The following is a 24871-nucleotide window of genomic DNA, read 5'->3' as shown; positions in this document are numbered from 1 at the left end:
GCTATCTGTGTTGGCTTGTAAGACTTGGAATCTTTAGTAGTAATTCTAGTATAAAATCACTGAGGAAATTTGATATGTTAATGTAAAAATATTAAGAAAATATTATGAAACTAATTAATATGTCAACTGATTTGTTAAATAAAAATATACAAATAATTAGTAACAGGTTAAAGCAATGAGATCTGGTGATCTTTACTCAAAAAAATGTAATCAACAGTTAATGATAAAAATCATTAATTTTAAAATCAGTGTTGAATGTTTTAACAAATCAGGAACAATGAATAAATTTGTAATGAATTTGTTCCAAGATTTAGCATGTGGTATTGATAAGAAAATATAAGCAGGAATGTGAAAGTTTGAATACTATGGAGATTTATGCTATCATACCAGATCTGGATCTACTTTTTTCAATATTGTACAAGGAGGCATACAATATCACCTTAGTCAAGAGCTATAGGTTGTTGTGCTGCCTAGAAAAGCTCTTGACTAAGGAGATATCGTATGCCTCCTTGTACAATATTGAAAAAATAGATCCAGAGCCCCACCACCACCACCACCAAGTTAACTCAAAGGGCCACTGATTGCACTTGGAGGCATATCAAGATGTTCCCGTATACCATCACCAGGATTCACACTTCCATGCACTCTTTCTGATGTGTAGTGATGAAGAGATGACAGCAAGAAAGCCATGTTGAACAAACACCTTCCTCTTACCCCTCCTTTCTTCCCTCCCTTCCTCTCTCCTTCCTTCCTTCCTTCCTTCCTTCCTTCCTTCCTTCCTTCCTTTATGTTGCTCATTAATATAATATATTAGAGCTGATAATTTATGGATCAAGATACATTTTGTCCAGACTTCAGGAGTGCAGTATCTCTATTTCAGACACTTCCATTAATCCTGCTCCATTGGAATACATGGGTTGCCTTGTTAGTCACACTGTCTCTGGAAGGTGGGGGGAAATGAAATGAAACTGATAGGACCAAATTTACTTTCTAATCTTAAACATGAGTGGATGATTTTACAGGAAACAATGTTTTATTGTTTTTTTATGACTAGGATTATGAAGAAGGTTGTTGGTAACAGATCCGGTTGCCCCACACAAGGGGATAAAGTTGTAGAACTCATTTACATAGATATTGTTGGACTCACTCAGTTCAAGAAAACCCTTGGACCGTCCTGGGTTCACTATCAGTAAGTATTTGTTCTTGTAAAACATTTGGTGAGAGCCAGTATGCTATAGTGGGTTGAGTGTTGGACTAGGACTAGGAGTCTGGAGCAGGGACTTGGGCAAGTTCCCGTTAATAGGAAATGGCTGCTTCATAAATGCTTCAAGGACGGTAGAAGTGAGGGGATGCTTCAGAAGTGCCACCAGCTTTCACACTCTCATGCTTCATTCTGTTCGATAAAAAAGAGTTGTACTTCTGTCTGTGGCCCTCAAGAAGTTTCTAAACCCCAATTTCTTATCATCCTTAATTGCTGAGCACAATGGCTGGTGCTGATGTGAGATATGTCAACAATATTTGAAAGGCCACAACTTCCATGTCCCTAATCTATTTTTAAACCCTTTCCTTAAATGTTCCTAATTATGAATTTGCTTTTTCACCACCCCTTTTTATGTGTTACTCACATGTAGGAGATTTGCACCTAAAAGCAAGTGTCGAGCTATATTTCTCCATAGTGTCATGTCCCTTGTCTACTTCCATTTGTACACTGAGTGGCTGTTTCTGAAAAAGAATCCCTGTGGGAGATCAACTGGTTGTTCTGGGGCTGTACATGATTGGGACAGCCAGTCACCCACGCCTCTCTTCAGATACACATGCTAGAAATACAGATATAGGGTGTTCATTTACCTTTGGAATAATATGTTGTAGACAGAACTATTAGTGCCACTTTATGCTTGTTTTAACATATTAGTATGTAGATTAGGAAAGAGGTCACTTGTGACCCTTCAGATGATGTTGGATTTCAATACCCATCATTCCCTGCCATCTGCTATACCAGATAAGACTGGTGGGAATTGCAGGCTAATGGCATCTGGACCTGCCCACCCCTAACATAGTAATGGAAATGAAATATTTTAACTGTGAGAGCAAATGCTGTTGGGCACCATTTCTTCCTCACAACTCCTATTTGACAAAATTAGAACCACTTTATTTTGGGGGGTTTCCCCCAGCACATTAGATGCATGAAGTGGGCATTTCTACTTTTATTTGCTGTCTTCTTGCGCTCAAAACTAGCTTTAGTTTAGTTTTGAGCATTATGGAAACTTGGTTAACTCTTCATTTCTAGTTAGTGAATAACTGATGAATAGTTGAATAAACTTCCTTTGAAATGTGTGGAATATGCAGAGCTTGAAAAATTATTTGGGGGGGAGGGGGAACTGTAGCTTGCAGAATCTCCCAGCCAGCATGGCCAGTGGCCATGCTGGCTAGGGGATTTTGAAAGCTCTTGTCCAAAAAAAAATAACCAAACAAACCTTTTCCCAAGGTCTGGGAATATATATCCCTAAGACTCCTGGTGCTTTTGAACTATTGCTGGCAAGGAGGGGATATTCTAGGGGATGTTCTATCATTAATTTAGAGCGATAAAGTAAATGTCTTACAGTTTTCATTTGGCTCTGTGATTCCCAGTGAGTTTTAAAACAGTCTTTTTAAGGATGGACTCATCAGAAGTGGTGGAGAAAGAAAAGTAAAGCATTAATCCTGTATTGGTAATCATGTTACATACCTTCTTTTAATTTGAGTTTCCTCTCATTTAAGAATGCAAATGTTTGAGCCTGTATTACAACAGTGGGTGATTCATCAGTTCCAGCGCAGTGAAGAAAATAATGTTACATAACCTGTCACTTTATTTCAGATAGTTAATTCAGGCTAGCCATATTGTTAATCTTTATCTTCTAAGAATCATCCCACGTCCTACATGTAGCTTAAAAGTGAATGCTTTTATCCAAATACCACTTTTCTTTTGCACAATATAATCCCATATTTTCTTTCTGCTGCATGATTTTCTGCTGCTATATAATGTTTGGCTCTCTCTACACGCTCTTGGTATAATCTGAAAATAATTGTACTACTGTAAAATGTTTTCATTGAAAACATTTAGTATAAAGCTTTGAATTAATGAGCCATCTTTATGTGCTTTATCTATGTTGCTTTATGATGTATCAGTTGGATGGTATTTTTCATATTGGTTTGTGTTAATTATTCTGAAATTCTGTGCTCAAATAATAATATTGCCTTTTTATGATCTCTTTTGTTCCTAGTTAATTGTATATCAAATAAGTATGAAACCAGTGGTGTCCAGTAAATTTATGGCTTTCCTTCTTATGATCAGCTTTTTAAAAAACTGTGCAGACTATGAGGCAATGGGACTTAAAATACATTGAATATTTTGTCTACCCACAGATCTCATCTGAACCATATTAATATTTTTCTTTTGTTGGATCATTGCAGTTATATTGAGATCATTTGTGTGTGGACACTTCAGAGCAAGAACACTTATACTCAAATTTGAAAGAAATTGAAAGAAAGATTTAAGTCCCAGAGTTTCTAGGTTTGCTGTGTAAATTGGACCTTGGTGACACTGTCAGAAGCAATTTATTGCCATATTTTCTTGTAGATAACCAATTATTGTCAATAAATATATACAATTATATATAGAGAGAGATAAATATATACAATTATATATATATATATATATATATATACACAATTATATATATATATACAATTATATATATATTGATTTTATTTTTCAAATACTGTACTTCACAACCAATTATTTTGGTTGTGTTTGGTTCTAAAACTTGGTTTCAGTTTCAGAAAATACAGTAGTCAATAACAAATTATGTTGTTGCTTTCCTTTGTTTTCACTCAGGTGTATGTTACGAGTGCTAGATTCATTTGGGACTGAACCAGAGTTCAACCATGCTCATTATGCCCAATCTAAAGGCCACAAAACACCTTGGGGGAAATGGAACCTTAATCCACAACAGTTCTACACAATGTTTCGTAAGTTAACCTGTTTACAAAAGCAATTGTTGTTAAGGAGAGGAGTTATATATCTGATATCATAAAAATAAAACTTATAAAATAAGGATCACCTGAATTTGTAATTCTGCTTCAGGGTATGCCACATTGTTGTCAGTATAGTTCTTGAAGCCAGCATGGTAACAAATCAATATGAAAGTTGTTGGCCCTTTTTCTAATCAAGTACACCCTGCCAACACTTTTTCTTGTGTTGACTTTTTGCTGAGGGGTACATCTTGGGTGTATAGCTGTCTACTAATATTAATTTTCATATGAGATTTTCTTCCATTGTCTTCTGGAGTTGCAGTACTCACTACACAGTTAACTAGATTATAAATTGCTAGTTAATTATAAATTAACTAGATTATAAAGAAAGGTCTCATTCATATTTTCCCTGCTTTTATAAAATTAATTCCTTGACAATATCTATTTTATGAACTTCATTTTGCTAAAAGATGCTATAGAATGCCTGGATGTTTGTGTAAAAAAATTATTTAAAAATCAGTACTGTCATCTTTCCACATTTACAGTTTTGACTGTTGCAGATTTTATTATTCATGAATTTGATTAATACGTTCTCTCTAGGAATATCTAGGTCCTTCAGCATGACTCTGTAGTCAACATCCCCAGAAGTCATGCTAGATGTTCTAGAGATTCCTGCACATAACAATTATCTAGGCATTTGTAGGTCCTCCAGTGCAGTTCTGTGGTCAGTTTCTGTCAGATGTTGACCATAGAGTTGCTCTGGAGGATCTAGTAATTCCTAGAGGGGTATTCTCTGAGGCTAAAAAAAAGTGGGTGTTTTTTTATATTTGCCACTTTCATGGGGGCCCTGCACCTCTAAGCCCAGCAAATGTGGAGGACCTTTATGAAGTATTATATGACCAAGAACATATATACACATATAGAATTACAGAAGTATAACATTTAATATTTAATAGCATGTGAATCAAACATTCTTCCAAAAAATAGTTAAAAGCTTCTGAGTTTGCTTTTATTTTCAATATAATGTAAACCAAAAGCAAATATAATGTAAACCTAGACAGCTACGAAGTGTAGCACATTTCCATTTTGTTCATTTTATGATAAAGCATGATAATAGCATAGTGATTTTTTTTCTGATTGGTTTGCAGCCCACACTCCAGACAATAGTTTCCTCGGTTTTGTCGTGGAACAGTATCTGAATTCCAGTGACATAAAGCACTTCAATGTCATTAAAAGGCAGAATCAATCTCTTGTTTATGGCAAGGTTGATAACTTCTGGAAGGTAAGTTGCTATGTCCTTTTCTTTAAGCTAGAATAAGCTACATTTTAATCAGTATTTGATGCTGTTTTTTAGAAGAGGATATAGTCTCTGTTAAAGAGATTTTTGACAAAAGGAGTGTCTCCCTGTTTAAGGCAACAGTCATATGTACAGCTTTTTTTTTCATCATTAGCAATTACATTGATTGCACCAGAAAATGTGCTTATAATAGCAGCACTAGACAATAAGAAACAATGAAGATTAAGGAAATAGCAGATTTTGAAAGTAAAAGTAACACTGCCATATATACTCGACTTAGTTGACCTCATTTATAAGTCAAGGGCAGGTTTGGGGGCCAAAATTATGGATTTTGCCATGACCTGTGGCTAAGTTGTAAGAAAACCTAGAGGCTCCTTCAGTGTGTGTATGCATGCACACAGCAAGAGGGACTCTAATTGAGGCTTTTTGCTTCAGCGTTTCAGCTGCCAGTGCGGGTGGGAGAGGGACTCTGCTATTTGTTTAACATCAATCAGTCACCCAGGACTCTTTCTGCTTGGCTCAAGAGAAAAAGAAACTCTCTCCCAACCACATGGGGAAATCTGAAAGAGCTGCTATCACATTACTATATTGACTTGTAAATAAGTACACCTGGGATTTTGAGGCCAATTCTTGGGCATAAATTTTTAGATTTATAGACGAATATATACGATAATGCTGATTAATAAAGCAATTCAATTTACAGGAAAAGTGATTCCACCTAAACATTACAAAGACCTTCCTTATTGATAAGAGCTGTTCAACAGTGGGATATGCTCCCTTGGAGTGTGGTAGACTCTTCTTCTTTGGAGATTTTTAAACAGAAGCTGGATGCCCATCTGTCAAGAATGCTTTTATTGTGTAATGCATGGCAGGGGGTTGGACCGGCTGGCCTTGTAGTCTCTTCCAACTCTATGATTCTGAGATTCTAGGAAGAGTCTTAGCTAGGGATGAAACAGATGGATGGCAAGGAGCGGCCTGAGGCTGCTCTGCTGCAATCACTCTAGGCTACACCAGGCCACCACCGTGGGGTCCCAAGCCAGCATCACCAGAAGCCAGATTATTCAGGCTCCTTTTTGATCCAGTCAAAAGGACCAGATTGCGGTGTCAGAGTGGCTTCCAGCCACTTTGGGGACATACATCATTTGAAAGCCATGCCCCCATAGCATCCAGAAGCCACTTTGTTAGCCCATTAGACCAGCACAGTTTGGATATCTTAAGAAACAAGAAAATCAAATGTAAAGCTTTTGTTTACAGGTTTTTAAGAATCCATAGTTTTTTCCTTTATACCTGAATCTAGCAAACATTAACTCTCCAAGTTGTAATAAATGTCTATACCATATCAGTTATATGTGTTACTAATCATCTGTGACATACCAAGCTGAATGAGATTCCTTTTTACACAAAGCTCTGGTCAATTGACATGATAATCCAAAATTAGCATTGTAATTTACCTTCAACAAAATTCACTTTTCTGAAAACATAGTTTTTCTTATAATCAGTATATTTACAACACAAATCACATTCAAAGAGAGGGGCAGAATACATCAAAGTATGTGGTGCTAAGTTATTAGGACAGTCAAGGCGGACTTACCATAGCCTTCTCATTTGTGGTAAGTTATTGATTCCACTGTAAGTTCTCTAACCAATCTTGTGTATGCATTCTTCTCTTTGGCTAAATCAGAAGAGCTGGTTTTTCTGTTTCTTTCCACTCATTTCTGAAGCATTAAATATATACATGTAAAAACCCCTTAACTGAATTTTATTTTAAAAACATTATTTATGAGGGGTCAGCTGTACACTAGGCCATTAGCACTTTCAGAATGAGAAAACCTACGTGTTTTTCCCCTCTCTCTCTAGTGGTTTTAAGACTGTCAAATTTTCCTCTAAACTTAATGTGAAATAATGCACCTCTTTTCGCATACACAGCAAGGTCATGAATGAGGAAAACCTCTCAGCACTGGCTGGAAGGCATTTTCTTCATCTAGAAAGCAATGCAGTTGGAAGGAGCACAGTATGAGTTTTGCTGAGAAAATAAAGCTTGCAGTTTTTTTCTTGAGAGTTATGTGCATATTCTTAAGAGCAGGTAATTCTGGCTTTTTCAGGAGGCCACTCCAGAATTGTCACCCTCTTGCTGCTTCCACCATACAGTGACAAAATGTGTAACAGTATTTAAAGAAGCCCATTTCTGGCTGGAACAACACAAATAATCAGTTTAAACAATGTACGGGGGAAGTGTGCACTTTATTTTAAAGGAGACTTATGATTCCTAGAAGTTTCCAAACACGGGGAATTTTTGTTTTGTTTTGTTTTAAGGAAATAAAACTCCTGAAAATTTCCAAGAAATACAGTCAGTGAGGGGAGCTCTGGGGCTGAAAAAAAAGACCATGCAGAATCCAGTCACACTGACCATCAGTTAAATTTTACATCCCAGAGATATAATTTAAAAGAACATTTGTATCTACAAATGTCAAAGATTTTTCTAATACAACATTAATACATTGTAATAAATTCAACCAAAAAGGGGCAGCCACTGAATACACACATATTATAAGCCACAAGGAGACATTATCTACATTTCTTCAACATTTACTTGAAGTAAACAGTTTCTTTTTTTTTTTAAGGCACAGCTGCATCTAATACCTCAACATATCAATTCCTGCTGAGCCAAACATAATTTTATGACTAAAGAGATTTTCACTGTTGAACCCACTTAAAAGAGGAGCCTTGACAGTAGGCACACATGAAGTCTCACCAGTTTAATACTTTCATTGGTATTCATTTGTAGCCCTGGTTAGAATGTATATAATTGTAATGGTGGCAGGTAGTGGGGAGACATGTTCCAAGTCCAACCCTGTCCCCTCAACCCACAAATTGTTTTTGTGGTTGGGAAATGTCCCTCTGTTGTACAGTTCTGCAGGATTGAGAACTCTATATTGCCTGAATGTTTGTTACGTATAGGCAGGTAAGGTATTAATTTTATTTGTTCAGCAAGATGCTTACAACACATGCTTCTTCAGTATAAAAACATTCCCGATTGATTAAGTAGTAATTATTCAACTCTCTTTACCCGTGACAAAAAAAAGGATTTCATTAACAATTTTGATCCTCATTTATGAATAATAAAAGACTTTATAGCTCTTGTTTATAGGTGTTCATCTTAATATCACCAGAATCTGTTAATTTGGCTCTTTTCTCCAAGCTTTCAGCATTTGTAATTACATTTTCTAATCTAATTATCAATACTAAAAAGTACTTATAAGCTTCAAGGGTAAATGAATCCTATTAATCAGCTGTACTTCCTGACATGATTGGTAGATGTCAGAAGAACATGTCACACATAGTTGGGTCTTAACAGTCAACCAATATGTCTCTTTTATTTTCAGACTTTTCTTTCAATTTATTACTTTTTAATCCCTTACTTTTTCAGTGTCAATTTGTCTGTCATATTCAGCATATTTGTGTTAATATTTCAATGTCCCATCTGTTTAGTGTTTCCTTTCCAAAATATGAGTTAATCTCTCCTTGCATATTAATGTGAATTTTTGAAAAATATAAAAATCTATTTTTACCAATTCAGGATTTGTTTTCTGGGGTATGTATGTAGTGCTATAAGATCTTACTTGGTTTGGCTTGGTTTGGAGTTTGAAATCATTATTTTCTTTATCATCAAATTATTTTATATTACAGTGTGTGCAAGAGAGTATGTGTGTGAGTGTCGTGCTTAGTTCTGTGGCTATGACCTGCCTAGAGGTTTCTTCTCCATTTGTCTAATTGTTAAATTCACTATAATAAAGGAAAATATTTCCTTGGTTTTTGGCATCTTTCCCTTACTTAGGGAGATGAGTATAGACATGCCTTAGTTAACCTTCTGACAAAGAAGTTCCTGTTTTAAAGATATTTTTATGTCCACTCCCCTTTTCTTCTGTCTAGCTTGAAGATTTTTAGCAGCATCACCTTTCGAGTGGTGGCGAAGGAGGGCTAGATTTCTGTAGTAAACAATGCAGTAAAGCTTGAGTTGGAAAAGAATAGGATTCTAATCTATCTGATCCTACTGTAGCTGCATACACCAGCCTACAACAGTTAAAGAAAAACAGCAGCAGCCTCCATAATCCCTTGCTGAGTATCTGTAAACAAGAAAATAGAAAAGGGGAAAACAGATTAGCCTGCCTCACCAGCAATGGAAATCATAAAGAAAAATGGGGGCTGGTGAAAAAAAGGATAATCCATTGACACATTTTTGAAAAGAAGCCTTCAAGTGGTCTCTAGTCACTTCCAAATGTTTCTGTTTACTTATGCAAGGCTCACCTGACCTGGTTATTTCATTTCACATGTATAACACATATTGTTAGTTTGGAAAAAAAGTTTTGCAGAAATATGTTGATCTACCCTTTGTCTGTGTGGTGTAGGACCCTATCCCTATTTTTTCCATGATATTTCTGTCTCTGGTGCCAAACTTTCTGTTCAAGTAATGTCCAGTAACAAGTGTACTTTGCTAATTGAGGTATACCTGTATAAGGAAGTTCTTTTTAATTTTACTTTATTTTTTATTTTAACCAAACCACCAAGGAAGATGGACAGACCCTAAGTAAACAGCGAAGGTTTAGAAGCAGGCAGGCAGGCAGCAGCAGCAGCATTTTACTTTATTTTATTTTATTTTTACCAAACCACTAAGGAAGATGGACAGGCCCTAAGTAAACAATGAGAGTTGGGAAGCAGGCAGGAAGCAGTAGCAGCTTCGTAGTCATTTCAATCTCCATGTTTCAGACTTTTAAATAAAATGGGAACATCACAATTTAGAATTAGCTAGACCCATGCTGCAGAGTGAAGTTCATGAGGAACTGGTATTTTCAGATTTGGGAGAGCAAACGTCTTCATTTCATAGAATCATAGAGTTGGAAGAGACCCTAAGGGCCATCCAGTCTAACCCCTGCCATGCAAGAATTCACAATCAAAACACCCCCAACAGATGGCCATCCAGCCTCCATTTAAAAACCTACAAAGAAGGAGGGTCCACGACACTCCGAGAGAGTGTGTTCCACTCTCGAACAGCTCTTACTGTCAGGAAGATCCTCCTAATTTATGCTGAGCATTTAGACCTTAAATCCAGGACAGAGTTAAGTGTGCTTTTGTTGTTTTAACTGCTCTCAAGTCAACTTCCACTCATGGTGACCCTATAAATAAGAGACCTCCAAGTCACCCTGTCCTCAACCATCCTGCTCAGCTCTTCCAGATTCATGTCGGAGGCTTCCCTGTTTGAATCTATCCTTCTGGAACGTGGTCTTTGTTTTTTCCTGTTTCCCTCAACTTCACCAAGCATTATAGTCTTTTCTAATGAGTTTTTTTTTTCTTCATGATATAGCCAAAATATGATAACCTCAGTTCATTCATCTTTATTTCTAGGAAGAGTTCAGGCATGATTTGTTCTAGGGCTATTTATTTGTCTTTTTACTAGTCCATGTATTCTGAGAACTCTTCTCCAGCACCATATATCAAATGAATTGATTTTTCCCCCTGTCAGTTTTCTTCACTGTCCAGCTTTCACAGCCATACATAGAAATGGGGAATATGATGGTGGGAACAATCTTACCTTTAGTATTTAATGATATAGCTTTACGTGGTTACATCCACTGAAATCAGTGGGCTTAAGCATGTCTCTGTACTGAATTTAGGTTTCAGTATTCTGTTCAAGGCCTTAAACTGGAAAGCATGAGCATATGTTGCTTTCTGCTAACAACAAATCAGTAGTTAGGGGAAATCACCTATATAGTTAAGCAGCTATGTTATATTAGCACTGATTGTGGATAGAGTTAAGCACAGTTTCTCTTAATTGGGGAGATGGAAGCATAGTTCCAAATAGTAATTCAAGAGCTTATCTTAATTGCCCATGATATTACAGTTGTGTATTAATGGTATACAAGCTCTGTGAATTATTTCTTCTGCTAGATTAACAGTGTTTAGCCAAGTAGCCAAAGGAATATAATGGAATATGGGTGCAGGGAGCAGGAAAGAAGAACTTCTTTGTGGTGTGCACATAGTCCTTCATAAGATTTCACTCCATTGGCACCTCTTTGAGGAAAGAGTGGTTTACACATGTGTTTCCCAGATCATAATTTGTTTTACAGAAGCTGTAGCATGGCACATGAGATCCAAGAAGGAAATAACATGTTTTTCTGCCAGACAGAGTTTATATAACTGGCACTCAGAAGCTCTTTCAGTACACTTATGCATTAAGCAGCATTAGAAGAAATAACAGGCAGATAGACTTAGAATACTGTCATATTCCCAGATGAAAATTTGAAAATTATCTGCTATTCGGAGTCACAACTAATTTTGGTTCTTCCTGTCTTGCTATATTAAATGTGACTTTTTAAATAAAATAAACTCATTTGCAATCAATGACTTCAAGTCTTGTTAAAGTTTTTAAAGTTAATCTTCTCCCAGCAATGATCTCCTTGTCCTGTCATCACAACTGCACCCCAGTTAAGGAGTATATACCTACTGACCATGTTCAGTTCTCTCAGGATAGAAAGTATCTTTGATGTTTGAATATAATAGTTGATTTCATAATAGTTTTGGAGTTATTTTCCCAGATGCTGTTGTGACTGGGCCTGCACTCGGTCCAGCTAGTGTCACCTGAAGGTGTGAGGACACACCTTGACAATGCTGCTGTTGCATTGCCACCTTGACCAATGGAAACGAAGCCTTGACTTTCCACTCCAGGGATCAATAAAATTGATCATTCAAGAAATACACTTGTTGATCAGGACCTTAAGTCCCTGCCCCAATGTAGTTTTAAAATTTTATGTCAGCATATTGTGAATGAGGTCCCAAGTTACACAGATTTTTTGCAGAAGAAGAATATGGAGTATTTTTATTTTCACTTAAGAGGTGTTCTTGCAGAATAGCCTCTATTTGAAAACTATGTTACTGCATTAGAAAAACTGAGACTAGAGATAGTGTTTTTTCCCACATTTTAGTCATTGTTTTACTTTGCATTAATAAAGTTATGAATATGCTTGTGTGAATCAGTTTTCCCCTTTCAGAAATTAAAATATTAATGTCACAAAACTGGTGTGGTGGAAGGGAAACGTCTTGCAAGCTGCGTATTAGGCTTATGTGTGAACATGGCTTTAAACATATGAGAATGGTATAATTATTATTTATTAGTGTTAGTGAGCAAAATAGCAGTTTGAGTAGACTTCTCTTGACTATATATTATTGTCCACAATCTCACTACAATTTCCTGGCTAGGACTCACAGACTCTGTCCAGGTTGTGGTCATTTTATGTTAGATTATTGTTTCATAATAATGATTGTCCTTAAAGTCTTAATATATTAAAAGTTATGTCTCCAGTTATCTCATGACTGTATTTTCTAAATAAAAATAAGTAATGTTTTGTACTGGAAGAATGTGATGTAGCCTATGATTGTATCCTCTTTTTTAGGTAGCCATAAAATTATTATTTTTAAGAACTCATGAAAAGTCTTGCTAAGCCTGACTAGTCAGCATTTTGTTCACATAGGACCTTATCACACCAGATGAATTCCACTCAGAAACGGGATTTAAAAGTTTTTTTAAAAGGCAAATGTGGGATATTTTTCAGACAATGTTTATTCCAAACAGCAATAACGTGAAAATAAAGCAAATGGAAAGTCCACAAAAAATGACACCTTTTTACTTTCAGGAAGTTCCCAAAAGTAAAAAGCTGTCGTTTTTGTTTACTTTCCGTTCATTTTATTTTTGCGTCATTGCTTTTTGGTGTAAATGCGTCTACAAAACATCGTGCATTTGTGAGGGTTTTCTACTGTTAAAATCCCTTTTCTGAGCTGGATTCATCTAGTGTGATAAGGCTAATAGTGAACAACCAGTTGCCTGTAGAAAATCCAGCAGCGGGACTTGAGTTCAACAGCACACTCTCTCTCTCTCTCTCTATCTCTCTCTCTCTCAAACACACACACACTCCTCAACAACAAATATACAAAGCCATCATGGTTCTGGCATTACTGGGAATATTTAACCATGACTAGCAGCATGTGAATTTGCCTGGCATCTTTTTAAAGCTGTCCCAATTGACAACCATCACTGCATCTTGGCATAGTGAATGCCATAACACTCTGTGTGAGAAAATAACTTTTATCTCTCCTTAATATTTTATTATTCATCTTTAAGATCCTAGTTTGTTTTATTATGAATGATGGAGAAAAGTAATGCAGAAAAATTGTTTCGTGCATAGCCCTCCTATCATGTTTTGCTTTACTTGCTTTTTTCTCTAAGCTAAACATCCGTCAATAGTTTATCTTTTGAAATAGATCTAAATATAGTTCCTGTGATAGACCAGCCAGCCAGCATGGTTTAGTGGTTTGAGTGTTCGGTTACAACTCTGGAGACCAAGGTTCAAATCCCCACTTGGTCATGGAAAATCACTGGGGGAACCTTGAGCAACTTACACACTCTCAACTTCAGAGGAAAACAAAAGGCAAAAAAACCCTTTGAACAAATCTAGCCCAGAAAACCCCATGATAGCATCACCTTAGGGTCACCATAAATTGGAAACAGCTTGAAGACTGGCCAACCTATTGACAGTTCAGTAGGGTGCTTAAGGCTTGGGCTATACCTTCACCCATCCTGTGGAGCTCCACCACATTTAATTTAATTCCTGGAATTAAATGGTTTATCAAAGTTACCACCCTGTAGAAGTGACTTGCATCATTCTTAAATGAGGCATGTTTTTGCTAACTGAAGGCCTTCCTTCCACCAGCTCCATATGAACAGGACACATGCACTCACTTTATCTTGCTTCCTCTTTTTCTCTTCTGTGGTTCAACAGTTTATTACCACAGATTGAACTTGTTGATTTTTTTAATCTATACAGTTCAAAATTTCAACCCCCTGGGGTTATGTCTTCCTGTTAACATTGCTTTTGGAGAGGAAAACACATCATCTTTGTCATCCAATTTCTTTGATGTGAAAGGTCTCGCACAGAGAGGCTTTTAAATGTAGGTGGAAATAATTGGCTTAGAGTAATAACAGTTCTGTATGCAATGATCAACAAAAACGTCTTTTGTAAATCACAAGTTTAATGTAGCTGTCAAGAAAAGACTAAAAGATTGAGTTCAAGTTCTGCCCGTAGAATAATGACCAATCTTCAAAGAGTTAGTCATGTTAGTCTTTTGCAGCATGAAAGGAGGAAGGGAGTGGGAGTGGAGGTGGGTGGGAGGAATGTAGCAGATTAACTGGTTTTTATTTTAGCATGAGATTTTGTGGATATAAACCCACTTCTTCAGATACAGTAGAGAGGCCTTAAGATATCATTCTGTACTGCATCTCAAGAAATGGGCTTATATCCACAAAAGCTCGGGGTAAAATATAAAAGTATTTGTCTTACTGCTTTATCACACTATGGGGCAAACAGGATTTAACCGAGAGTTAAACTAGAGAAAACCAGGAAATGCCTGATGTTTATCATATGGCATATGTGATAAAGCCATTAAAGATTTTGCTTCATTCCCTCCCCCTCCCACTCCTCCTGCCTTTTTAAGGACCAGTCTTTTGCTTTATGTTTTATAGGAAAGTTTTGGGACCCTAGTTTATAATCTCACAAGTCTTTCCCACAGCACAGGAGCTCTGACTTGCAGTCTGGAAAGGAGTTTATAAAACACAACATTCTTGCACTGGGGCAAGTTCTTTTGGCTTTGCTGTGTATCTTAAGGCTCCTGTGACATTTCCAAATTGCAATTCAGACTTAGGAGCAGACACATTGAGAGCCAATCTACATGTAAGTACTTAAGTTATGTGAACTGGTTTGGATTTTTGCACCTTTGAATCGACATTTAATTGTCTACACTTCTCTTGAGCATTTCCATCTATGCATATTCTTTGCATTTGCATCTATGTATATTCTATGCATTTGCATCTATGTTGGCTACATGCAGCACCATTGCAAATTAAAATGGTGGGCAGGAAGGAATTGTGTGTGACTTATTTGTGCCCACATGTAATTGGCTGCTGCTTATTATTGTTGTTGTTGTTGTTGTTGTTTGACTGTCAATCAAAAGGTGGGACATACACATTTTCACTTTATTTCCACTCTAGTGGTTTTTGGCTGTCAGTCATGGGAAGGAGGACATACCCACTTCTGCTTTCATTGTCACCTATTCCCACTGATGTCATATGATCATAGCTTTACATAAGGTTTTGATCAAAAATGTAGTGTTTGTCTTTCCTCTCAGGAAAAAAAATATAGCATATAAAGCCTTCATTGGTGTTCGTTCTCCCCCCCCCTCTCTCTCTTCACCCCTGCCCCTTTGAAATCTTGAAGAACCAAGGCAGGGTTTTAATATAATTAGCCCCCCCCCCCCCGTTCCCAGGCAGTGGGCAGGAGGAGAGGAAACAGTGGCCACCAGGAAAGCTTCCCAAGATGCCTTCCCAGCTGTAGGCCTATGGAGAGGGGACAGTCATTCGCCCAGTCATAACTTTTTTAAAAAATCTTCTTGTTAAAAGCAACTACACACACAAAATAGAAAACAAATACACAACCATTCAATAACAACAAAAATATAAACATCATAAGAACATCTAAGCTTACATACCTGACTGTCTTCTAAAATCTAGAAAGCTGGGCCAAAGTTAACAAAATGAAATTCAACACGGAGAAATGTAAGGTACTGCACTTAGGGCGGAAAAATAAAATGCACAGATATAGGATGGGGGACACCTGACTGAATGAGACAACATGTGAAAGGGATCTGAGAGTCCCAGTAGACCACAAGTTGAACATGAGTGAACAGTGCGATGCAGCAGCTAAAAAGGCCAATGCAATTTTAGGCTGCATCAATAAAAGTATGTGTCTAGATCAAAAGAAGTAATAGTGCCACTGTATTCTGCTTTGGTCAGGCCCTACCTGGAATACTGTGTCCAGTTCTGGGCGCCACAATTCAGAAAGGACATTGAGAAACTGGAGCGTGTCCAAAGGAGGGCGACTAAAATGATGAAAGGTCTGGAAACCTTGCCCTATGAGGAACGACTCAGAGAGCTGGGGATGTTTAGCCTGGAGAAGAGAAGGTTAAGAGGTGATATGGTAGCCCTGTTTAAATATTTGAAAGGATGTCATATTGAGGAGGGAGCAAGCTTGTTTTCTGCTGCTCCAGAGAACAGGACCCGGAACAATGGATGCAAGCTGCAGGAAAAGAGATTCCACCTCAACATTAGGAAGAACTTCCTGACAGTAAGGGCTGTTCGACAGTGGAACACACTCCCTCGGAGTGTAGTGGAGTCTCCTTCCTTGGAGGTCTTCGAACGGAGGCTGGATGGCCATCTGTTGGGGATGCTTTGATCTGGATTTCCTGCAGGGCAGGGGGTTGGACTGGATGGGCCGTGCGGTCTCTTCCAACTCTATGATTTTATGATTCTATGATTCTATCTAATATACATAAAATAGCTTCCTTTCCTTTACCCTGAATAGTTCTAATTATTTCTCGTCCATTATTTCTTTTTCCGACTTTCCTTACTTTGTTATTCCATATAATGAATATTTTTCCATTCTACCTTACAGTTTATAAGATTAAATCTAATATATTTTTCATTTAGTTCCTTTTATCTCATCCACATTGTGATTAAACAACCTTGCCATTTCTTCCACATTTCATTATTACACTGTACAATACTATTTATTCTCAAAAAATTATACCTTCTATATTTATTCTACTGTGTCTATTGTTTCATTCTCCCTAAGGTTTTGTAAGAGGTACTTTAGTCATGATCCATACTTCCTCATGTTTATTTTTTGATTCATTTCTCAACAAATGTGTCAATTTATCTGAAAATCATCATAGCATATAGTTACTATTCCATTCAAGTATAGTAGGTTCATCTTTACTTTTCCTTTTTTATTTTTTATATTATTATTATTATTATTATTATTATTATTATTATTATTTGAATGCAATTCTAGCCATGACTATCATATAGAAGATTATTTTACCATACTTTTTTCCCAGTTCTTCTTCCAGAATCATACCTAATAAAAACACAGCTGGATCCAATTTCACTTTAATGTTTTACAATTTTTCAACCTCTATATGTATATGCTTCCAAAATCTTTTAGCCCTTTCACACTCCCACCACATGTGTATAAATGTTCCTTTTTTCCAGACAGTTCCAACATTCATTTTTATCACTTTTATATATTTTAGATTATTTATCTGGGGTTAAATATCATCTGAATTGCAATTTGCAGTAATTTTCTTTTATATCATAACTGAAAGAATATTTTCTCCAATTTTTTCCCATTCCTCAAATAATATGGGCCTTCCTAAATCTTGAGCCCAGTTAATCATTAATTGTTTCACTGTTTCTTCTTCCAGTTCTAATTCTAGTAGAAGTTTATAGAGATTTGATATTGTATGTTCCTTGTTGTTAATCATTAGTCTTCCAAATTCCATTTCTTCCTTTTCTGTCTGATAGATTTCTGTCCATTGTAAATCTTTCTAAAATTTGTCTGTATAAAAATCAATTGCACTCATGGCCTTCTTCCAATAATTCTTCACTTGTTTTCATGATATATGCACCCTTTTCCACCTTTAATAATTCATCATATTTCATCCAATCTTTTTCTTTCATTCTCTCCCTTCTAAAGAATGCCTCATTTATTGATGTCCATTTTGGTGTTTTCTGTACCAGAAGTGGTTCTTTATGTTTTTGCCCAATTCTTAACAGCAGTTTTCTTATATAATGATTGTTAAATTCTTTGTTTATTTTAATTTTGTCATAGATCAAGCCCAGTCATAACTTAATGTGTGTCTATGTGGGGGGAGGGGGGTGTTGTGTGTTGGGGAAAAAGTGAACATTTATTTCTCCTTGAAACTTGCTGCTCAGGCACAGCGAACCAGTGTATCAGGAGGCTTAATAAAGAACAACTGGGGGAGGGAGATGCCACTGGGAGAGCTCCCTGCTGAAGGACCATTTGCAGATTCCCTCCATAGCCAGAGACCTTTAACTATTTAAATGCCCATTCCCTTGGGAGTGGGGAAAAGAAAGTGGAAACTGAATATCTGTTTCAAACTGCCAGTTTGAAAAAAAATAACTAAAAACGTTGTAAAATGCCAAGAATAGACAAACACTGTATGCACTTAAAACCAAAGAGATCTGTTAGCAGTAACTCCCATCTGTTCACCCTCTGCCAAAATGTGCTGCCATGTGAAAACATAACAATTAGATGGTCACACATCTGATAATGTACATCCCCACAAATACTCCAGAAAAAATGTGATTCTTTTTTGTTCAGCATTTGAGGACTTTTCTGCTGCCGCCCCAAAATAGTGAGAATATGTTTGAATCACATATGACCAGATCAAATTTTATTTACATTCTACCAGGATAATTTTCATCATGACAGGCCCTGATAGTATATCCCAGCCCAAAAGCAAAATAATCCCTGATGAGGAAATTGCCCCCAGTGAAGGGTCATTCTTTGTGCCAGCCATTCTAGAAACAACTAATGTATGTCACTTGGGAGCAGCAAATTTGAAAGCAGATTTCCTGCATGTGGTGCACTGTCTGCTGGTTTTCAGTTGCCCTGCTACAGTTGTAACAGCAGAAGCACAATTACATAAAATGGTGGCAATGTGTCTCAGGTCTTTGTATAGCAGACATATTTCCATTCTAAGCTAGTTACAAAAAATTATTGATGTAACAGTTTCTAGTAATTCTCAAACTTCAAGTTTTATACCATTCATCAATCGTAAGGTCACGCACACATACACACACACACACACACACACACAAGTAATGGAAAGGTAACATGAAATGAAATCATGTAGTAAGTTATCCTTTTCTATCATTGTAATGGGTAACAGTAATGGGTTACTAATTACACACCGAAATAAATAACTAAACAAATTTCTTTGGAAAAGTAACTTCCCAAACTCTGCAAAAAAGAAGTACCACATGGCAAATATTGTTGGGGAAATTCTTGTCATTGTCATTTAGTGTGTGTGTGTGTGTGTGTGTGTGTGTGTGACTAAATGATAATGACATTTCTTTAGATTGCAGTATTGTACAATGCATACATTATAGCTCCCATTTGTTGTGAAGCTGTGACTTTAGGAAAGTCTCAACCAGATGGATTAGAGTAGAGCATTTTAGATAATGAACAAAGGCAGGGATGTTAACATAAATCTTGGTAATTTACTGAAATCAACAATGACATTTAGACAAAATGTTCTGTTAGTTTATGGCCCTTATTAAATTTCAAATACTATGTGTAGGCAAGATTATTGTATTCAGAGAATTTAAGAAACCAGACTTCAGTTTTGAAATATTTTGCACTCTTTATTCTAAGAAAATGCAGCATCAAAAATGAAATGATCTTTTAAAGTCACTGGTGTTATAATCATCCAGGTGTTGCCTTCAAGTTGTCTGTTGACCTATGGTAACTCCATGAACTTCATAGGGTTTGCTTAGGCAAGGAATGTATCAGTTCTTTCCTCTAAACTATAGCCTACAACATCTGGTATTCATTGGTGGTCTCCCATCCAAGTACTAACTTGGGCTGACCCTGTTTAGCTTTCAGCATCAGATGAGATCTGCTGCCTTTAGGCCACTGTTACAGGGTTGTGATATTTGATGAGTCTTTTTTTCACTACAACCCACAAATGTAATAATCCCAAATTTATTTTTTGAAATATTTAGCCCCACCAAAAAATGGGGGAATCAAGAGGGTTTTTAACCATGTAGTGAAAAAACTAACTCTCTTCCAGCTACAAGGCATCTACACTAAAACTTTGTATAAGTAATATATTGGTCATGTTTAATATCCAGCACTTCGCCATGAAACATATTTGTCCATGTTTGGAATACTTTTTATGAAGACAAGATTAGATATTTCATGTATAGGAATTTGCAGTGTGTGCTACTGGAGCTAAGAAGCAAAGTGGAAGCCTATTCCATCAGAGGCAACTGTCCAGAGACTACTGAAGAAATTGATTCTGTCCCAAATAAGGACAGAATATGCAAAATTCAAGATATTTGGTTATGAAGATGGCTGGGGAGTCTATCTCCTAAAATCCCAAATTGATGCACAGATCAGTAAAAACCAATTTATTACCTTCTCACTAAAACCTGAATGCATTGGCATAGCTACTGCATTTCTTCCTAATTAAAAAGTAAAGTATGTAGAAGGAATGCACAAACAAAATAGACTTTGCCATCTACAACATTTGACTGAACATTTGTGCATGGCACATTTCAACTCCTAATATATAACTTGCTTTGGTTCAGATATGTGGGTCCCAAAGTTTAGCATAACCCTATTTCAAAGACCCATTTGCGAAAAATATGCCCAAATCATCATTTTAATCCCATGATCATACCAGCTCCATTTGAAAGTACAATTAAGCTGTCTACACCTTCAAATGAAAATGTATATATGCTTTCCTAATAAACAATTGCATAAAGAAGCTGATACTTTATGTGAAGACTCATATTTGTTTGTGTTTTCTTATTAGGATAAGAAGTCTTATTTGGATGTCATTCATACGTACACTGAAGTTCACGGAACTGTCCATGGAACAAGCGCTATCTATATGCCTAGCTATGTTAAAAATCACGGTATCCTTAGTGGCCGGGATTTACAATTCTTGCTAAGAGGCACAAAAGTAAGTTGGGGGGTGTTTTAAACTGTATAACTCAATTCATTAACCTTTAAGGCTTTTTGTATGCAGTATTTGTCATTGTTGCACCATAGCAGTGGAAATTAACCTGCCCATATTGAACTCTTTGTATTGGCAACCTGGCAATATATGGACTGGATGTTATTGCAGTAGCACTGAAAACAGTGGGAAGCTCTGTAGGAGTATGTCACCATCGTATCACTCTATTCCTTTACAAACACAAAATGCTTCATTCTTAACTTACTTAGCATATAAAAGTACTATTTGACATATTTATGAAATTTAAAAATGTAAAGGCCTTAAATTCTTAACAAGCAAAATTGTGAATATACCCTCTGTAATAAAGAATGAGCTATAGACTGCTGCAGTGTTGGCTGCCTAAATGTGTGTATCCTAGTTTTTGTCATCTGAGAACATATGTAAAAAAGCAGAAATATTAGAACTGTTGTAGAAAACAGAAACAGTTGCAGTTTTAAGGACTAGGCTTAGCAATCTATTTGGATCTAAAATTGAACTCGGCATTGAAAATACTGAAATCTCTGGTAGTGTATTGCCAAGAAGCCTGACCCTGCCCCCCCCCCCCCCAAATATACACACACCATAGTTTCCTGTTATGAAGATGGCAGCACCCACAAAGTGCAGAAAGGCATTTCAGCTTTCAGTGCTGCATCTGTCTACAGTAAGCATGGGTGGTATAGTTCTCTGATTCCATAGAAGGTCTTACATACATATCTTATGAATACACAGTGAACTTTGTCTTACAAAACATTTCACTTATTGCATAGACAAAGAAAAATCACATCTGAGGATTTTTTTTCATGTTCCCCAAAATTTCCAATTTTGGAAAAAAATGAAAAATATCTTGGCAAACAATTTGGGGGGAAATTTGTTTTTCCTCCAGATTCATCTGCTATTTTTCTAGGCCTTCAAATCAGTATTCAGGATCCCTTCCCTGCAAGCTGCTGTGGTTATCTCTTTCTTTCTCCATCAAAAGTACCTAAATCTGTGTTTACATGTAACTTCCGAGGGTGCCAGATGCGCTTGTTACAAACATAATGCACTCTGGGAAAACCAGGTGTGCCTAGTGCCCGGGAACAGTTTTTAGGAGGTGGAGTGGAATCGTCTCTCCTCCTTGCTCTCATCACAACAGCAGCATGTGGACAAGATATATAAGTAGAATCTTTGCCCATGCTTTCCACTTGATCAATGGATGAAAGGAACCATGGGAGCCAGTGTCTTCCATGTTACTCTTTGAAATCCTTCCCCATCCTGTCTGGTATGTGATAAGTAAAGTTCCAACAAGCATGTAAGAAGCATCAGAAGCCTTGAGATTGAGTTGGACCCTGGAGGATCTGAGATTGAAGTTTATTGATATTGATCTAAAGGGTCAATATGGAAACATTAAAACTGAGCATCCTATACCAATATGTTCCCAGCACTGGAGATTGTTAATTTGTTCTGTAATGAAGAATTTTAGGAAGCTTTCACATATGGAGCCCTGGTGGCGCAGTGGGTAAATGCCTGTACTGCAGCCATTCACTCGAAACCACAAGGTTGCGAGTTCAAGACCAGCAAAAAGGGCCCAAGCTCGACTCAGGCTTGCATCCTTCCGAGGTCGCTAAAATGAGTACCCAGACTGTTGGGGGCAAATTAGCTTACTTGCTAATTAGCTTACTTGCTGTTCACCACTATGACCTTTGGAATAGCGGTATATAAATAAAACAAATTATTAATTATTATTATTATTAAAATGAAGGGGGAAAGACATCTAGGCATCTAGAGTACAGTTTAATTTTTGGTTTTCACAGGATGCAGTTTACATCACAGAGGGGAAATAATTTAATGCATCATTTGCACTAGGAGACAGCATTTGAATGACATGTATTCCATAATGAAGTTCTACAGTGCCTCAGAGTGTGGGCTTTCCTTATAATAATAGTAACATTATGGTGTGTGTAGTAAAGGGTTTTAGTAATTTCTGAAATGCATTTCTGCAAAAGGACTGGCTCATGTCAGTGGAATGTACCGCCTATATTTTGACCAGCTTGCCAAGTGAAAAATGTAGTTACTTTAAAAGTAGGATTGCATTTATAGCAATCATTTAACATGGCTGTGGAGGACAGTTCATGCTATGCTTATCCAAATGTTGTCAAAAGGTGCTCACTCCAATCTCCTCTCTCAGAGGTTTTCATTAAATACATTGATAGCATAGAAGTGAAAAGATGTTCAACAGTACTGAGGTAAAAGCTGGAGAATGTTTATCTACCCAGCAGTATCCTTCTCTGTAACTAATTAAAATCAGGCCACTACTGAATTGTTGGTGACATCTTAAATCCTTTAATTAATGGTTCAGCCATGTTCCAGTTGCAGCTAATTAAAAGATATAATGTAATTGCTCAGCAGACTACTTTTTGTTGGATTTTTTTTCTTTTGGTGGTATGGGACTTGAGAGATGAATCATGTCATGCTCTGTGAATCCTGAGTTCCTTTTTTAATTTTTGAGAAGAGAACTCATAGTAAGAGGTGATATATCTATCAATTTAGGAGTAGTTTTTTGTTTGGAAGATTTTGTTTTCCTGTCTAGCATCTTCCATTATCATTCTTGGCCTAACCAAAAAAACACTCTGTTTATCTAGTTTATAACATCTTGCAGCCAGATGGCACTTTGCCGCATTATTCTTTTAAAGACATATATTCATAATTATACTAAATATATGTTGTCTTCTTATCCAGGGTGTATGTGCTCTAAGAAAGCTTGAATCATGCCACAAATGTCTATGCAGAGTCTTTCAAGGAAATACACTTGCCCCTCCGTTTTTGTGGAGGATCTGTTCCGGACCCTCCCCCCCCCCCAAAAAAAAACAGAAACTTGCACATATTCAAGCCCCATTGGCTTGAACAGGCGCACGTCATTTTAGCCAATGGGGCTCGTCCCTCAGTGAATGATTGAGACTGTGGACTTGCAAGTCCGCAAAAATGGAGGGGTGACTGTAATATTAAATAATCTGTACTAGGAGATTGAGAATTAAGTCTTGCTTGTACTAAAATGGCAGGAATTAATACAAGAAAGTAATTTGACTGATTTTTGTTTTCACTTGTTACATGAGGTTCTAGTATTATCCTGAACACTATGAAGATGTTAAGTTTCTGTGCTTCAAAGTTTAGGTTAAATTCTGACCATTTTAATTTTTTTGGACAGGTGCTGGTTGCAAAGACACCCCACATGGAATCCTTTTGTATAATTTAGTTCAGTGTTATTACCACTCAGTACTTAGTTTGTCTATTCAGTAGCAATCTTAGGCTTTTTGCACATTAAAGGAAGTAGCTAAAATTGAAAAGGAAAAAAAAAAGGAAATGCAAATGTGAAAATGGTGGTGGAAAGCCAGAAATAACTTGTATCTCTTCTTGTAAATCACTCATGCTTCCTGTTCCCTTTTGCTATAATATGCATACAATGTCTAAGAATAGCCGTTTGATACTCTTCCATTTAGTTTGGCTGTTGTAGATTAAGCACACATTCCTGCAAACTTTGCTGCCACCTACTGTTTGTAATTGTAAGGCTTGTCCAAGAATGTCACACTACTAGTAGTACAGTACTGCATGAGAAGCCTTAGGCCATGTCAGTTGTAATTAAGTGTATAACAATGAATTTAGGCCATGTATGTGATAGGTGATTCTGATCAAGCTATGACCCCACCTACTCTCTCTTCTCTCTCTGAGCCAGAACCTAATATGGGCCCTTTTAATGTTATATTGTATTTATAAAAGCATTTATACCATTTTTTAGCCCTAAACAAGCATCCATAAAGTTATTTGCAACCTTTCAGCTAATGCCTTAAAATAAACATTCTGCTAATGCCTTAAAATAAAAAGAACAGAGAAGAAATGCCTTCA

General features: G+C 36.7%; 1 protein-coding gene across 2 annotated transcripts in view; it reads left to right on the top strand.

Moving 5' to 3' along the window:
• The window catches only part of MGAT5 (alpha-1,6-mannosylglycoprotein 6-beta-N-acetylglucosaminyltransferase), a 177090-nt gene that overhangs the window by 137812 nt on the left and 14407 nt on the right, over nucleotides 1-24871 (top strand). For both annotated transcript variants that reach the window (XM_089520136.1, XM_089520137.1), the window contains exons 9-12: nucleotides 1055-1189; nucleotides 3875-4008; nucleotides 5160-5293; nucleotides 20813-20962. In XM_089520136.1, the coding sequence (XP_089376262.1) occupies nucleotides 1055-1189; nucleotides 3875-4008; nucleotides 5160-5293; nucleotides 20813-20962 (553 nt within the window). The remainder of the gene's footprint in view (nucleotides 1-1054; nucleotides 1190-3874; nucleotides 4009-5159; nucleotides 5294-20812; nucleotides 20963-24871) is intronic.

This window comes from Sceloporus occidentalis, unplaced genomic scaffold, assembly GCF_023333645.1.
Source record: "Sceloporus occidentalis isolate IW3139 unplaced genomic scaffold, rSceOcc1.0.p SCAF_4, whole genome shotgun sequence".
Lineage (NCBI taxonomy): Eukaryota > Metazoa > Chordata > Lepidosauria > Squamata > Phrynosomatidae > Sceloporus > Sceloporus occidentalis.
The sequence above is the reverse complement of the archived record's forward strand: the minus strand, read 5'-3'. Positions and strand labels throughout refer to the sequence as shown.